This window comes from Schistocerca gregaria, chromosome 5 (assembly GCF_023897955.1).
Source record: "Schistocerca gregaria isolate iqSchGreg1 chromosome 5, iqSchGreg1.2, whole genome shotgun sequence".
Lineage (NCBI taxonomy): Eukaryota > Metazoa > Arthropoda > Insecta > Orthoptera > Acrididae > Schistocerca > Schistocerca gregaria.
Window position 1 is genome coordinate 47513029 of NC_064924.1, and position 18510 is coordinate 47531538.

Genomic DNA, 18510 nt, shown 5'->3' on the forward strand with positions numbered 1-18510 from the left:
AGGCTATTTTGTTGGCATTTCTCACCGAGCCATGTGCCATTCTTACTGGTGAACTTGAGTTGAGGATAGTCTCCCACTGTTCTCTAAAATTTGCGCTCCCTGTCAATTTTGGCGTTAAAATCACCGAGTAGATTTTCGCACCCTCTTTTGGAATTTTGGCCAACTCTGTTTCAAGTTCTTCCCAGAATCTTTCTGGTTTTTTGAGTCCTCTTTTATTGTTACCATTTGCTGGTACATGCACGTGAATAAAGATGTAGTTTTTGTTTGTGTGTTTGATTCTTAAGGTCATAAGTCACTTATTAATGGGTTTCACTTCCTTAACTGAATCCATAACTTTTTTTGTCTATAATGAAGGCAATGCCAAACAGTGCAGGTCCTTTGCAAATTTTCCTGTTTGTTCCACTTTTTAAGATTCTGTAATAATGGTAGTCAATCTTTTCTCAATCTTTGAAGTTTGTTTCTTGAAGGGCAAGAATTTGGATTTTCTGTTTTGTGAGTTCTGTAGCGAGAATGTGTAGTTTTCCTGCTCAAATGAGTGAATTTAGGAACTGCAAATCTAAGTACATGTTTTTTGTGGAAGTTTACGAGAACACACCAGCTTGCTCTGTCATGTAAGTCTAAGCTCCCCAGAATCCAAATGCTTGGTTGCCACTTTGGAGTGTGTGGTTTGCCCACCTGGCGTAATTCTGTCTTCACTTGTATGGGTCATGTTTGCTTGTCATGAATTTTCTACCTTCTGGTAGTGGTGTAGAACCACAGATTGTGAGTTCCTGGAGCATGTTTACATCCATACCTCCTGGTGAACAGACACTGATTATACTGCTCTGAATGACAAGCAGCATGGACTTTGGTTATCGTTTTGGTCTGTGGGTAGTATTTGATTTCCGACCTACCCTGCATATCTGCCAAATATTTCCCTATCCTCTTCCTGGGGACACGCCAGATGGGGCTGATAAACCCCACCCTGGACCCATTATTATTATTATTATTATTATTAGTTACAGTGATTAGACACAAAGCATTAGCATCTTTAAGTCTTCAGTTTCTGTCAGTTTAGGAGTAAGAGGTCCAGCAGTCAAATCATTATAAGTATGGTGCGCACAATTTAATTGGTTGATTTTAAATTAGGGTGCATGGTGTGGGTGAAGCTAGGGAGAGAAGAGATGCATAGGAAGCACATTTTGTAACAAGTGTCTATTCATGTCTACCCTCAACGTGGATCGTTGGCTTTCTTTTCTGCGACCGAATTGTAGGTAGCAATCCCGATGTGTTGATCATAGCTAAGCAGTATCAACTGTTTGTTGACAAGGTGGTGAGGTTTAGCTAATATGTGGTTTGACTCAAGAGTAATGCTCTCAGAAAGCTTGGGAACTACTGTCCCCTATTTCTGTCAGCATGTGTTGACTCACAAAGGTAGAGGTGTGACACTTGCCACTGGTGAAAAAAATTCTGTTACGTGGGGTGTGTTTCATGAGGCATAGTGCACTACTGTTGATGTATGTAACTTAGTAGTCCACTGACTCTATACTCAATAGTTTTGTCGAGTTCACTAATATTCCCTGTGGGTCATTAATATGATGTATTGCAACGAAATGGAATGATTTGATTTACAAATTATTTAATACAATTTGTATTTAAGCGTGGCTGAATTTATATTATTTATAGAACTACTTCCTGGCCATATCCCTTGTCTTCATGGGGCCAGCATGTTATTCTGGATTTGGCATTGTTAGTGGCAGAGAATGGCTACACATTCCCCTCCAGCAGTCAACCCCCCCCCCCCCCCCCCCCCCAAAAAAAAAAAAAAAAAAAAGGAGATGAAATTCGTGTCTCCCATCTGTCTTCATCTAGTATTATCCCATGTGAAAGTGCAACAATGTTTTTCAATTTGAAATGTTTGCAAATTGCTTAACAGAGGTGGGATACAGGTACCAGCCTGATGTTCATCTAGTCAGATGTGGGGAAACTCTCATAAAATCACATCTAGGCTCACAGGCAGACTGGCCCTCATTAATCCATGGGACAGATTCTATCTCAGGTTGTGCCTCTCTGAATACCACAAGGAGTATGGTAATGCCTACAGCTAACTGTCTGTGTCTATATGTATTTATAGAACAGTAACAAATACTTAATTTAATAACACCTGTAAGCAAGCTCATGAGACAAATATTAGTTAGCACCTTAAAAAGGAATTGGTAATTTTGGAGCACTGTAGATGGCTTAGAACTGGTGCCTGAAAGTGATGAGACCCTACACTGCTAATGTATGTCATGACACTGAAGTGGCATGCACGTGACAGTTGGCTGCATGGAACCAGTGCTACAAGAAGTGATAATGTGGGGACGTGACATAATTACAGAAATGAGCTACCATGTATAGATGTGCCCATGACTATACAGTAAATAAAGTCACCTGATTTAGTAGTGCACCAATTTCTTCTTCTTTCATATCCGGATGCACCAATTATATCTTCCCTTCCCAGTAATTAGCAACGTAGTTTGCTTTGTCATTGACTTTCAAAATATCATCTTTAGTGCATGTTATAGACATATCTGGGCAAATCAGTAGGTGGTCCAAGCCCTGTATTGCTCCACATTCACACCTATCGCTATCACTGTAATCTCATTTAAATCAGTTTGATTTGCACCCAGTTACTCCAGTACGCAGCCGGTTTAATGACCTCCAAGTTGTAAAAGGTAGTTGAAATCCTGCAGATCCCTCCTCAAGTAGTTCCATTGTGGAGTGTGGCACCATTTCTTCCCAAAGAGATAGCCACCTTGCGGTGGGCTTGGTGGCGAGCTCTTCAGTAGTTTCAATGAAACTCCTGCGGGATTTCAGCCGGACATGTTGTTTTCGGTGCATATGCATCGGGTGTCGAGGATCATTCATTTGTTTTGATCTTTCGATCTCGGCTGCTACTTGTCTGCAGATAGTGGGTGGTGCTATGCCTATGATGGGATATGCCTATGATGGGATAAATGATGTCTGTGGTAGTCGGTTTGAGGCATCCTGTGGCAATACGTTTACGGCGACGTCAACTTGCTTAGTGTGAGCAGAGTTCCTCCAAACTGGCGCCGCAAATTCCGCTGCTGAGATACTCAGCACCAGACCTGTGGTGCACAAAACATGTGGTTGAGCTCCCCACAATGAACCTGTTAGCTTCCGCAGTATGTTGTTCCCGGCACAGACCTTTTTTTTAGTGTTGTGACAGTGCTGCTTAAAAGTAAGTGCTCTGTCCAATGTTACTCCCAGGTATTTTGGGCTGTTTGTATGTTTCAGCTCTTCCCCTTGCCACATGACTCAGAGTTTCCGTTTGGCTTGTTTGTTCCTAAGATGGAAGGCGGATATTTGAGATTTACTAGGGTTTGGTTTGAGATTATTGCCGTCGTAATAGGTAGCAAGTTCTGTTAAGGCTCCTGTGAGATTCTCCTCCACTTGTTCAAAGGTTTTATCCTGTGTGGCCACTGCTGCATCATCAGCATATATGAATATTCGTGTCTGGTGGCTGACGGGAAGATCATTGGTATAGATGTTAAATAATATTGGAGCCAAGACACTACCCTGTTTTTAGATTGTAAGGTTACATAGTAGCATCTGTTCTGTAGCATGCATTTCACGAACATAGAAAGGGTGTAGTCCTTAGTGACATTATACACTTTCTGGGTAAGCAACTTATGGTTAACTGTGTCATATGCAGGACTGAGATCCAGGAATGTGACCCCAGTTACTTCTCCTCTCTGATAGCTGTCTTCGATGTACTGTGTGAGATTAAGGATTTGGCCACAGCATGATTTTCCTGGTCGAAATCCAGCTTGTTTGTTAATGAGGGCTTTGTTCACATAATCAGCTATGCGTTTGAGGATCATTCGCTCCAGCACTTTAAATAAATGACAAAGCAGTGAGACAGGCCAAAATTTTTTAGCTTCAGTTGGGTGTTTCCCTGATTTTAGTAACGCAATAACCCGAGCTGTCCTCCACATTTTAGGAATTTGCATTGTTGTAATATAGTTATTCATTAGCTCTAGGATCCATGCTTGTACTCCCGGTCCAAAATGTTTAATTTGCTCAGATCTCAGATCATCGAGGCCAGCGGCCTTATTGTTTTTCAAATCATTGATGGCATCTTGTAGCTCCTGAATGAAGAACGGGCGAGCTAGGAAGCTAATCTCCTCGTTCAGTTTTCTTTTAATTTTGCCATTCCTGATCTTCCTTTTAGTTTTTCTGTTCATGAGTAGTTGGTGAGCTATCTGATCAGGTGTAATTTCACTGTAATTTGGTTGTGGTTATGTTGGGTCGTTGTTGAGACTTTTGACCAGTTTCCATGCCTTCCTGCTGCTGTGTCCATCTCTTGTAGGAGGTTACACCACTTTTCCTTTCTCGCTTCGGAGATACCAGACATCAGTACTTCACCTGCCTGGATAGTTTCCTCTGAGAAGGGGTCCTTATTGTACAGTTCTTCATAATTTTTCAGAGCTTCCTTGCTTCTACCATTGAGTCCAGCGATATACTGGGTGCAGCACCCTCTAGGTATGCACTGTCGAGAGATTTTCTTGACAAGGTCTATAAAAGTTTCATATAATTGTATCTCTGGTTTAATTTCCAAGATCTCCTTATCAAGGTCCTCTGTGAAAAGTTCCCAATGAGCTTTTTTGAAATTGAAGCATCACTTGAAGGGCATTACATCTGATTTGATTACTGCAGTAATGCAGCAAGTTATTGTTCTGTGTTGCAATCTTGGAATTGGGTCCTCGATTTGCTTTACAGTTTGCAGCGATACCTTTTCAGAGACAAAGATGTTATCTGGATTATATCCTCGTTTCCATCTTTCGCTGTTAAATGATGCAGGCAACTTTGGGTCATGTATCAATTTCAGTTTAGCCTGGTCTGCCCAGATCTCCAGCATTTCGCCATCGTCATTTGTCTCTTTATAACCCCATGCGAGACCATGACAGTTAAAATCTCCTAGTACAACTTTAATGTTTTTTGAATGGAAATTTCCAGGCTCCGTAAATTTGAACCTCGCACTGGGTGGTTTGTACAAGGATGATACAGTACATGAATGTAGCTCAATAGTTAAAATTTCTATATTTTCTTCACAGGTCAGAGCACAGGAGCATATGTCTAAGTTCGGTTTCACAAATATAGCACTACCGTACCTTTCGTGTGGTCTCTCAAGAACTAATTTCATGCCCTGTATTTTTGGTCTATGGCTAGTTGGTGCCCTGTGTGTTTCTTGTAACACTAAAACATCACAGTTGTTTCGTTTGCTCATGTCAGATAATAAAATTTCTTTATTTACAGATAAGCCTTCAATATAGCAGGAAGTTGTCACTAGTGATGGTCTTGATAAACACCTTTTTTGAGTCTCTTCGGAGAGTTGTTTTGTCATCTTTGGTTTTGGTGCTCCGGTGTTTGCAGGATTAGCCAACTAGGTCGTTTCCAGGGGACGCCCGATTGCTTGTTGTTCGAGTGATGAACGCAATTTTCGTGGAGGCTCCTGCACCAATGTTGGCAGTTGATTCTGTCTACAAGGAATGGAGTACCACTTGCAGCCATGTAATACAGTGTAAGAATAGTGGTAGTACAGAGATCCTAACTGACATAGGGACTGGAGACAAGTGTCATGTCTTCTCAATGACATTTTTCTTTGTTCCTGTCAGTGAGTAAGGTTCCACCTTGAAAAGTTTCTGCACACACATTGTGAAGGGAACACAAGAGGTGTTACTCAGAGTGGCACATAGAGCTGCATGTCTTCAATTCAGAGGTGAATAAATCCTATTCCATTCTAATATATTCTAAATTTGAAAGCAAACAAGAGAATGATTCTTCTGGAAAATTACTGTTCAATAGAAGAATAATTATTTATAAACTTTCCTCAATAGTGGCCTCATTCAGGCATGGAAGATTGTCCACAAGTTTCTTCAACATGAAAACTGAACAGCAGCTAATTGGAGGAGTGTAGTGTGGCACGACAAATCGCAATAATATTGCCTCTTTTCAAATTATGCAAAGTGTCAAGTGCACCAGTGGTCAATAAGCTATTTAACTCGCGGTGTGTGGAGTGTATAATGCATACAAGAGGAATAGTATGTGATACTTTGGGGATGTTTTTCATACCACAAATTGAGCTCACTGGTTCAGGTTACAGCGAACATCAACCGGGATGTTTTCTTTGACAGCCCCAGTGACTAAGAGTTGCCCTTTATTTTACAGCTTCATGATAAGTATACTGTGTGTACTTCCTCTCCTAAGATTACAAGAGCTGCGTTCAATGGCTGCACAGAAATGGTCTCAGTTTCATGAACACTTGAGCACTCTATCACACCTCGACTGGGTTGATAAATCACCTGATGTTAATCCCACAGAAAGTGCCTGGAAGCATTTAGAATGATGGGTGAAAGATAGCAGCCAAAATTCCTCCAATATGGCACCTGTACTGGATCTAACTATCAGAGGATGGCTTCAGCCAGAAATAGCATACCTAAAGAAACTTGTAAACACTCTTCCTTGCCTAAACAAGGCCACTATCAAGCACAGTAGCTCTCTAGAATAATCTTCCTCGGTTTGCTTTCAAACTTAGAATAAAATACAACAGAATAGGATTTATTCACATTTGAACATGTTTGAATGTAATTGGTGCCATGAAGTGGATTTGATCCAGAAACTGTGTCAATATAGTGTGCTTGAACAGGTCTTATTAAATAAAGTTAGTATGAAAACTTAAAAAATTGTAATTCTACACTACATTTGTATGCCACAACAACTAATTATTCATATCACATTAAATGATGATTCATGCTGTTACAGCCTATTGTTAAATGCCACTCATCATTAAAATTCCAGGTCAACTACGAGGGTCATTCCACAATCAAAGTCTCCTATTTTCATTAACGGAAACTATAGGACATACATAAATCACAACAGCACAGCTAAGTAGAGCAGCATTTCAGTTACAGGCTGTCATTTTTTTCACAGTCACCATCATTTGTTATGAACTTTTGCCAATGATGAGCCTGAGCCTGTACTTAAAAAATCATCAGAACCAGCTGATGCTAACCAATTCCTTAAAGCTTTGACAACAGCATCTGAGTCTTGAAAACTGTCGCCATCTAGTCCGTCTTTCAGAGGCCCAAAGGGATGGAAGTCTGAAAGCCCTAAATTGGGACTGTATAGTAGATGTGGTAAGACAGTCCTGCCAAATTTTGCAATGAGTTGTGTGGCAGGAAGACTGGTGCAGGGCCCGGCTTATTGTGTTGCAGGTGAAAGTTAGTCTTTTTCTCTGGCCTTACCCTGGAAATTCAGACTTTCAGCTTGGTCAGGGTTGTCTTTTAGCATGCTGAATTAACAGTTCTCCAGGCTCCAGGACATCTGAAACAACCACACCCTGGCTATCCCGAAGACTGTGCACATCATTTTGCCTGCAGACAAGTGTCTTGAATCTCTTCTTTGATGGAGAATTCACATGTTGCAATTCCATGGACTGTCTTCTCTGGTCATTATCCACTGATCGGCACAGATGAGTTGATCAAGATGAAATTCATTGTAAGGGATGAAAACTGTGCAGGGTCAACTGGGCTACAGCTAGTCATGCACATCCTATTCACCACCTTGAAAATGCTGTACCTATTGCCTCACATTGGTCATGTCTACTGTATCATCTCCATACACCTTTAACAAGTGTTGATGGATTTCAATTGGCACAACTCTTCAACAGTGAGGAATTAAATCACACATCGCTGTTTTATACGTGTGTCCATATCAGACTCCATTTTGGAATACTCCTCTGCTGATGCCAACTACTGCAGAATAATGGAACCACCTACAAATGAAAGGGGAGTGTTCAAGCATTAGCACTACACCAACAACATATAACGCAAACATCCTGAGTGACCACAAAAAAATAGGAGGCATTACCTTCATAATGACCTTCATATTACACTCCTGGAAATGGAAAAAAGAACACATTGACACCGGTGTGTCAGACCCACCATACTTGCTCCGGACACTGCGAGAGGGCTGTACAAGCAATGATCACACGCACGGCACAGCGGACACACCAGGAACCGCGGTGTTGGCCGTCGAATGGCGCTAGCTGCGCAGCATTTGTGCACCGCCGCCGTCAGTGTCAGCCAGTTTGCCGTGGCATACGGAGCTCCATCGCAGTCTTTAACACTGGTAGCATGCCGCGTCAGCGTGGATGTGAACCGTATGTGCAGTTGACGGACTTTGAGCGAGGGTGTATAGTGGGCATGTGGGAGGCCAGGTGGACGTACCGCCGAATTGCTCAACATGTGGGGCGTGAGGTCTCCACAGTACATCGATGTTGTCGCCAGTGGTCGGCGGAAGGTGCACGTGCCCGTCGACCTGGGACCGGACCTCAGCGACGCACGGATGCACGCCAAGACCATAGGATCCTAGGCAGTGCCGTAGGGGACCGCACCGCCACTTCCCAGCAAATTAGGGACACTGTTGCTCCTGGGGTATCGGCAAGGACCATTCGCAACCATCTCCATGAAGCTGGGCTACGGTCCTGCACACCATTAGGCCGTCTTCCGTTCATGCCCCATCGTGCAGCCCGCCTCCAGTGGTGTTGCGACAGGTGTGAATGGAAGGACGAATGGAGACGTGTCGTCTTCAGCGATGAGAGTCGCTTCTGCCTTGGTGCCAATGATGGTCGTATGCGTGTTTGGCGCCGTGCAGGTGAGCGCCACAATCAGGACTGCATACGACTGAGGCACACAGGGCCAACACCCGGCATCATGGTGTGGGGAGCGATCTCCTACACTGGCCGTACACCTCTGGTGACCGTCGAGGGGACACTGAATAGTGCACGGTACATCCAAAGCGTCATCGAACCCATCGTTATACCATTCCTAGACCGGCAAGGGAACTTGCTGTTCCAACAGGACAATGCACGTCCGCATGTATGCCGTGCCACCCAATGTGCTCTAGAAGGTGTAAGTCAACTACCCTGGCCAGCAAGATCTCTGGATCTGTCCCCCATCGAGCATGTTTGGGACTGGATGAAGCGTCGTCTCACGTGGTCTGCACGTCCAGCACGAACGCTGGTCCAACTGAGGCGCCAGGTGGAAATGGCATGGCAAGCTGTTCCACAGGACTACATCCAGCATCTCTACGATCGTCTCCATGGGCGAATAGCAGCCTGCATTGCTGCGAAAGGTGGATATACACTGTACTAGTGCCGACATTGTGCATGCTCTGTTGCCTGTGTCTATGTGCCTGTGGTTCTGTCAGTGTGATCATGTGATGTATCTGACCCCAGGAATGTTTTAATAAAGTTTCCCCTTCCTGGGACAATGAATTCACGGTGTTCTTATTTCAATTTCCAGGCGTGTATATGGTCCTTTAATACTAAAACTGAAAAAAGTGCCTTGCTTTAAAACCATTTTGCTCCTCTTGTTTTGAATTCACTCACAGACACTGAAAAGGTTCTTCTAAATAGTTTGTTAAAGAAGGCAGAGTCAACTACTGTGAACTTTTGCCAACTTAACATGTAACACATCAATCATATGTGTATTCTGCATGTTGTACTGATGTCTGTAGAGTACTTCCGGAGCACTTCATTAACGTTATAAGAAACTGTGTCAGAAACTGTATGCATACCTCTTCTCCATAACACTGTCACATATGGTAACCACTACTTCATTTGCTTAACCTGTTACCTACAAATAGAAAAAAACTGCCATATTTTGTGAAAGGTCATTCATATCAGGAAAAAAATCTTTTTAAGTAAATTGGAATATTACAGTGTAACAGGAAATGCTGCAAAATGATTCAAATCCTGTATCTCTGACAGAAAACAAAGAGTGTCAATAGGAAAGATATGTGTATTAAGCTATCAGGCACCACCCAGCTTGAAACACGTGGTGTCCCCAAAGGTTCCATTTTAGGACACTTACTTTTTCTTGTGTATATCTATGACCTTTCATCAGTAACATTACCAGATGCTAAGTTTGCTTTATTTGCAGATGATACAAATGTTCCAATAAACAGTAAACCAAGTATAGCCTTAAAAAGGTCGGCTAATGAAATTTTCATGAACATTAATAAATGGTTCCTAGCCAATTCTCTGACATTAAACTTTGAAAAACGTACTACATGCAGTTCAGAACCTGTAAAAGGTTTCCTGACAGTATACACCTAAAATATGACAACAAGCAGATATAAGAAGCTGACAATGTTACATTTTTGGGATTACAGCTTGATAGTAAATTTAACTGGGAGAAGCATACCACAGAACTGCTGAAGTGCCTAAACAAATCTCTGTTTTCTATGTGAATGTTGTCAGACATAGGTTATATAAAAATAAGAAAACTATCATAGTATAATTATTTTCATTCCATACTGCCAGATGGGATTATTTTCTGGGGTAACTGATAAAGCCAAGCTAAAGTTGTCTGAAACCAATAGAAATTATTTCTGATGTGAACTCAAGAGTATCCTCCAGAGGGCTGTTTAAGGAACTGGGGATATTAACTACTGATTCCCAACATATTTATTCCTTAATGAAATTTGCCATTAAAAATGTATCTTTTTCTTCAAACCAACAGTTCAGTTCATGGAATAAATACTAGAAATAAGAATAACTTTCACAAATATTTAAAGTAACTTATTTGGTTCAGAAAGATGTTGACTATTCAGCAATACACATTATCAATAACATGTTAGCAGCCATAAAAAGTTTAACTAATAATAAAGTTCAGTTTGAGAATAGTCAGACCTGACTTGTGTGCAAGTTGTTAACAATATTCAGGGCTGCAACAAGTTTCCCCAAGTGAAATTCCCTGATCTTTCCTTGATTTCCAGACAATTTTTAGCATTCTACCCTGACAAATTTTGAGATCTCAAGGGTAAGCAAAGACCTAAATTGACAAAAAGAGTAGGGTCTTCTGTATTTCTAAACATGTGAGCAAAAATCTTAAGTACTAACATCAACATCTTTTGTAATGAACTGTTTTTAGATGGAGAAAGCAAGCCAAATGGTATACAGGTTTTGTTAAGACCACTGATGTTATTTTATTTCAAATAAGGGAAACACATTTGGTGAAAAAAACACACATTTTGTTGGAGTCAGAAGAAGATTTAAAATACTTTTACTGCTTTCACAAATAACCTCAAAAAAAAGTAGGTGCCTCAAAAGAAATGTCTAAGGTGGGGAAGAGTTGTGTAAACCAACAATATAGGTGACCACTAATAAAATGTAGGTTCTACTATGTATGAGGGTTGTCCATAAAATGAGGTTCCCATGGCGCTACATTCCTGAAAAGTGCTATTACAGTGGATCCCACAATTCTGTAATGTACCTTGGTTCCCCCCACTCCAAATCCCCTCCCTAGCCAGCTGCATGTGGAGCTCAGTTTTGGCTTGGCAGCTGTACGTGATGGATCTCCCCCTCGCTTCACCTACCAGGTGTGAGCTGCGCTCAGTGATTCGTTTCCTGTCTGCAATAAAACATTGCCCCAGCACAAATCAATTGCCAGCTATGTGAAATCTGGAGACAAGTGTATGAGCATACAACACATGTGCAAATAGTGCAGAAAGTTCAAGAACGGGGATACTGACGTCCACGATGAGGAGCATCTCATTTCGGACAACCATCTGTTTCTGACAAAACAATTGCAAAAGTGGAGGCAGCGGAGCTCTCAGATCGAAGAGTGATGGTTTGTGAGCTCTCCGAAATGATCCCTGATGTCAGCAAAACCTCCATTGACAAGATTTTGATGGAACACCTAGGGTATGCTAAGGTTTGCACGAGGTGGGTGCCAAGAATGTTGACCGAAGGCCACAAACAGCAATGTGTTGAAGCGGCCCAAGAACTTCTTCAAGATCATGGAACTCATGGCGAGGGATACCCTGACTCCATCATCACTAGAGATGAGACTTGGGTGCACTACCGCACACTCAAAACCAAAGAACAATCCAAACAAAGAAAGCAACCAGAGTCGCCGAGACTACAAAAATTCAAACAAATGCAAAGTGTCGGCAAAGTGAGGGCAACAGTGTTTTGGGACAGGAAGGGGGTATTGTTGTGCGAGTTCTTGCCCACTGGTACAACAATCAACGCTGCCGGGTACTGCAACACACTGCAAAAATTGCGTCGCGCAAGAGGAGGGGTATGCTGTCTGAGGGGGGTGCATTTGCATCAGGATACCGCTCGACCACACACCGCTAAAGCCACCAATCAGCTCATCACAGAATTTGGATGGGGTATTGTCAAACACCCGCCCTTCAGCCCAGACTTAGCCCCAAGTGACTACCATCTCTTCCCTGACATGAAGAAACACCTGTGTGGATCGCATTTCGGTGACAGAGAAGAGCTGGAAGAAGTGGTTCTAAGGTATCTATGCAGCTTGGTGGCAGATTTTTTTGACTTGGGCATTGAAAAGCTCATACACTGCATGCAAAAATGTATTGACCTCAGTGGCGACTATGTAGAAAAATAGGTTAAAGTCTGAACTTTCGAAAAACGTACGCATTCATGAAATAAACATGTTTTACACTGTGAAAAAAAAAATTGGGCTTATTTTACGGACACCCCTCGTACGTCATTCTTGGTTATTATTAGAGGTCTGCGCGGATGCGGATATCTGTGGTATTTGTTACATGGCGGATAAAATTGCAACCGGCACGGATATCTGGGAGTCATCTGCGGATAATGAGCGAGGCATCTGACCAGTACGTATGTTGCAATGTTAGTTGAAAACTTCAAGTCTGTTGACATTCTTGGAATCTTGCAGGGCCCGGGTAGAGCAGGTGTCTGTTGTCATCAGCCCTGGCTACGACCGACGTAGCTGTACCCAAGAGACCTACGCGTAATCCGTTTGTGTGGCCTGTGAAGTGCTCTCTGGGTGGAAAAGCAGCCCACTGTCTACCAGACAGGTGCCCGTTGCAATTTTCCGCTGCCTTCAGTTAGCACTTTGTAGTGACCGAGTGACAACGTGCATCTCAGCAAATATCAGTGAGAGTTCTTTCTTAAAATTAACACCATATCTATGGATACAATTTCGTGTAAAATGGTGATTTTACATTAGTGAAGGAAAACAAACTGAAATCGCGAATTTGGAAAAAATCAGATACGTATTTGATGGCAACAAAAAGATAAAAGATATAGTGGCTTGTTTTGTATGTAAAAAAGTATATTCCTACACTGGACACAAAAGTGGAACTTCAAAGTTGCTAAAACATTCATGTGAGGCTGGACAAAGTAGCATAAATATGTATTTAAATACCAAGAGAGACGTGAAAGTTCCTGAAGTTCCGCCAAATTTGAAGACAATCGTGACAGAAAAACTTATCAATATTGTCAGCAAAGACATTTTACCATTCGAAGTTGCGTGTGGATCTGGGTTTCTCAAGACGGCACAGCTTCTTATTGATGTGGGGGCCAAGTATGGTGCAGTGAGTGCTAAGGAACTGCTACCTCATCCAATCACCATATCCAGAACTTTGAAGGAAACGGCCAATCGTCTGCACGAAACTGTCTCCACAGAAGTGAAGAATATATTCAGAGATATAGGTGGAGCACTAACTGTCGATTTATGGACTGATTCGTACTGTAAAATAAACTATATGGGAGTGACTGCACATTACATTAATTATGAAGAAGTGAAACTTTAGGATCAAGTGTTGTGCACCAGAAATTTTGAGAGTGAGATTAAAAAAAAAAAAAGAGGAGAAAACATTAAACTTGAATTAACTAAGATACTACGGTCATTCGATTTATTCAGTGCTGTGAATAACATCGTGTTCATTACGGATAGAGGTCCAAATATTGTGGCAGCACTTCACCAATACAAGAGGCTCTCGTGCTCAGCACACATTCTTAATACTGTGCTGGAGCACACACGACTTGAGGAGATGCAAATGATCAGAAGAGTGACGTGCAGCGACTAAAATTCCTGTCGAGCTATCGCAACTTACTTTAAAAGATCTGGTCTTCAGAATCGCCTTCAGAAGTCATTGAAAGCAGATATAGACACACACTGGAACAGTAAATTGGATATGTTTGAGTCTATTAATTCACAATGGTCTGAAGTTCTGTCAATTTTGTCAGAGAAAAATCAAGATAATTTGATTGATTCCATAGACAAGAGGATGTTGGACGATATAACAACCTTTCTGACACAATTTAAAATAGCCTCTTGTGATCTCGAAGCCTCCAAAACCCCTAATGCTTTATTTACGTGTGTTGTGGAAGTTAAAACTTCTCTCCTTCCTTGGAAAAAAAAAAAAGGATGGTGACAGCCCATTTCTGATAGATTTAAAGAGTACAGCCAGATCTATTTTAATCAGCAAATGGGACATAACAATAACCCATAAACTTGCAACGTTTTTTAATCCAAAATATAAAACCCTAAAATTTCTTAGCAGTGCCAAAAAAGATGAAGTTGTAAAGGAAGCGAAAAATTATGTTGCGAGAAATTGTCCACAGTTAAAAGATAAGGAGGAAACAACATCTGGAATTCCTGCAAAAAAAATAGAATTCCGTCGTACTTTTTAATGAATTTGAAGATTCCTCAGAAGATGAATCGACGAGAGATTTTGACTTTGCGGCAGATGAAATTCTCAGATATACGAACGATAAAGTCCAATTTTCGGAAGGCATCGAACTGATAGCTTGGTGGCATGGACGTAAAAACGTCTATCCACGTCTTTCCAAACTCGCATACTTCATGCACTGCATTCCAGCATCCAGCTGAGAGAAGCTTCTCTACTGTGGGACAAATAATGCAGGACCGACACACGTCTTTGAAGCCACAGACGATTGATGACATCATGTTCCTGAATAGTAAACTTCCAAAGTAAAAAGGTACTTGTACAGCTTCTCTTAGTTCACTGTATTTTTTGGGCTTATCTGAATTAGTTACAATTTTTTTTCATCTGATTCTTTCTTTTACAGAATTTGAATCAGAAGCAAGCAGATAATAAAAATATTTAATCCCAACAAGAACATTTAAGTAGCATTACATAAAAGAAGGAAATATTTAACAAGCAAATTTGTTTTGTTGTAATTTTCATATTAAAGAGCTCAATTTTAAGTTTTTACTCTTTGCAACAAGAACATTCAACAGCTAAGACGCCAATATTATTAAACTAGGTAATGACGATCTCATAAGTGCCTACCTAAATATTAGCGTGCACTACTGTAACATTTGTAGCCGCCGAGCATTGTCGCTCTTTGTGAACAGTGAAACAGCTTGGCCGGAGCGGTGGCATGGCTGGCCTTGTAATTAATTACAAGTGTGACTTCAAACTATGGCTCACGACCACCAACAAGCTGTGACTGTGATAGCCCGTGAAAGATTATTCTGATCACATTGAAAACTTACAAAATATTCAAATCATCCAAAATAATAATGTTTTTTTTTTAATTTACGAGACAATTAGTAAAGATAAGAGCTGAAATTTATAACAAAGTTGAACATTTTAACTGTAATTCGCTATTGCTTAACAGGGAAAAGTGCCTAACATTTGAAGTTATAGGACAGTGGTTTTTATATAGACATCTTGAAATCGTTTACAGATCCATTAAAATCGGGAAAAAAATTAACTGCAAAATCAACTGCAAATTTTGTCTTAGTAATTTAGACCAATATTGAGGATGTTTTAAAGTGTGAAAAACTTTGTTTAGTTCAGAATGAAACAGACATTTCATTTATCGCTAGGTCTCAATTCGATAAATCAGCCAAAAAGTGAGGTTCGAGATTTCAATCGTATTTTTACTGATTTTGTTGTCACTCTTCGGAAGAAGAGTTATTTCTTCCATACAATAAGAATAACAGAATACGGAAGCAGAGCACATACTCAGATGTGCCCAACCAGTGATGAAGCATGATGTCTTAGTAAACAAACAATTTCATGCTACAGAGACAAATCGAGATTTTTCCAGTGTTTTTTTCAAATTTCCGTGACACGTTTGAAATTCCCTGATTTCCAGAACCTGTGGCATCCCTGATATCAAATAATGTGAATATTATCTACAATCTGACTTCCGTACAAATTTTGCGCAGTAATGTAATCATTGTAAATAAGTGCTGTGAAACATTTTTTTAAATTTTATTCTTTTATTTGATGATGTGTAGCTACAATAACCAAAGAATTATCAAATACACCACAGTGTATTGAACATGTAATTACTAGTTTTATATCCTTTTGAATGTAAATGTGCTCAAGATTTTCCTTGACTGATTCCTCATCACAAGGGAAATTTCATTTGGCTTCTGTGGAAGGTACATTAACATACCTGTTATATTTTGTAAATATTTATTGTGTATTCTTGTTTTATGACATGTTTCACACCCCAGAGGATCTCCCCACTATGGACCAATTGGAATGAAATGTACGTCTAATCTACTTCAATTCAAGAAAGGTAATCCTACAGCAGCCTCACTACTGGAATCAAATTTGACCCTTATTTGTTGATGCCTGAGGATAACCTTCTGCTTCCTGCATTCTTGATAATAATGGAATCATTTATGATTACTTCCCTAATTTCATTATGTACTGACTCATGCAACGTGTACCATACCATTTAGACCTGTTAATGCCTTACACACAAAAGATTAAACTATCTTTCCTTTCAATGCTACTTTCCCGAATCCCAGTCTGACAACAAATTGCATGTATTGTGATTGTGAACTTCTATTTACAGAAAATCTTCTCAAAGATCTTCAAAAACTTCAGTAGTAAGACAACCATCATGTAATTTTCCCTATTATCTCTTGTTCTCTTTTAATAATATGGTTTTTCTAATTAACGTTTTAATATGTTTGGAAACTGACTGTATCTGAAAGACACATTGCGCAGATGGCTGGGTGCACTAAGTCATAGTCTATTTGATATTTCTTTGTGGCTATGAAAGTCATTTCCCATCAGTGATTTAATAATGGAGTCACAATCTTGATTGTTTCCTGCTATTTCTCATGATCTAAACTGCATCTGCAGGCTGCTGTTTGGAACCTCATTTCTGCATAAATGTCTCCTAACACTAGCATGAAATCTCTAGAGTATCTTAATCATTTAAATTTGCCTCTGAAGTAGCATGCTCAAGATAATGTGATCAGACGAGAATTCTCGATTCTGTGAAACATTGAGCCTACTGTAGACTCAATGTATGCATGCAGTCAATGTATGAGCAGCAGGAAGACAGAAGAACAGAATAGAAGGATGGAGTTGAAATATATGATATGACTACGTGATTATGAAGAAATTTGAAGGAAGAAAAAAAGAGACAGGATGAGAATTCAAATAACTGGACATGAAAAACAGGATTGGAACATATTACAAACCCCTCCAATGGATAATTTGCAGCAACTTACCTGTGGGATTCTGAAGACACAACAACAATCCTAGATGATGAATGCAGCGATGACAGAAGCAGCAGTGTGAGATAAAAGTGACTCAAGTGGTTTACTTGGAACAATGTTTCATATCCATCCCCCGTCAATGAGAATGGTAACCCAAAAATCGCTGCATTAAGAATGAGATAGTCCAATGACCTGCGAATACAGTAACAGATTAGTATCAAGTAGCACATGCAATCATTTCAAAACAATAGAAAAATACCAAAATCTGAAAACATAGGACAATGGCAACACCAAGAATGGTCAAATATTTCATTTTATACTGCAAACACACTAGGTAATAAACTGCAGATAAACTCTGTTTGTTAATGACATTATGAATAACTTCTTTCAGTGTGTGCCAATTATAACTCATTGGGTGGTATGAGCTAAGACAGGAGATACACCCTGTGCTTAACAATGCCTGCCATCAATGACACCCTTCTGCTATTTCTCATGATCTGAACTGCATCTGCAGGCTGCTGTTTGGAATCTCATTTCCAAACTATGTTGTCAACTTTACCCTTTGGCATCTGGCAACTCAGAAGTATACATCTTCAACAGCAGCATTCATCTGCAAATTCAGTTCATTGATCATTGATCATTCAATATGGTCAGATTTGGAGATAAGCGATATGCTGTGTTAAAACTGTGGATGCAGAAAAACCCCTAACAGTCAAGATTGCAAATGTAGTTTTATCAGTTACTACTTTTGGCTTATCTACAAGCTATCTTTAGATCTGTAATATGCAAAATAATTGGCTAAGGTTCTGTCTTCCAATTTCGTCTTTTCACATACAACACACATTACATTGTATATGCAGATCTGAGGCTACAAGCTTCGCAACTTTTCAGTTTCTTGTATAAACCAACATCAGATGACTAACTGTCAGTCAATATCACTGTACTGTATTACTCTCTTAACTTTATGAGAAGGAAAGTTGCTACTCACCCGGAGATACTGAGTCCCAGATAGGCAGAACGAAAAGATTTTTACGCTTAAAGCTTACAGCCAATGGCCTTTGTCAACAATACACACACACACACACACACACACACACACACACACACACACACACACACCTGAAACCACACTGTGAGCAGCAGTACCAGTGCATGATGGGAGCAGCGACTGGGTGGGGGAAAG

The 18510-nt window shown here is 40.5% G+C and overlaps 1 protein-coding gene across 2 annotated transcripts in view; it reads right to left on the minus strand.

Moving 5' to 3' along the window:
• Nucleotides 1-18510, minus strand: part of LOC126273464 (WW domain-containing oxidoreductase) — a 153015-nt gene that overhangs the window by 41220 nt on the left and 93285 nt on the right. For both annotated transcript variants that reach the window (XR_007549325.1, XM_049977024.1), the window contains exon 5: nt 17340-17519. Coding sequence is in view for 1 of the 2 variants with exons in the window: in XM_049977024.1 (XP_049832981.1) it covers nt 17340-17519 (180 nt within the window). In the remaining variant the exon portion in view is untranslated. The remainder of the gene's footprint in view (nt 1-17339; nt 17520-18510) is intronic.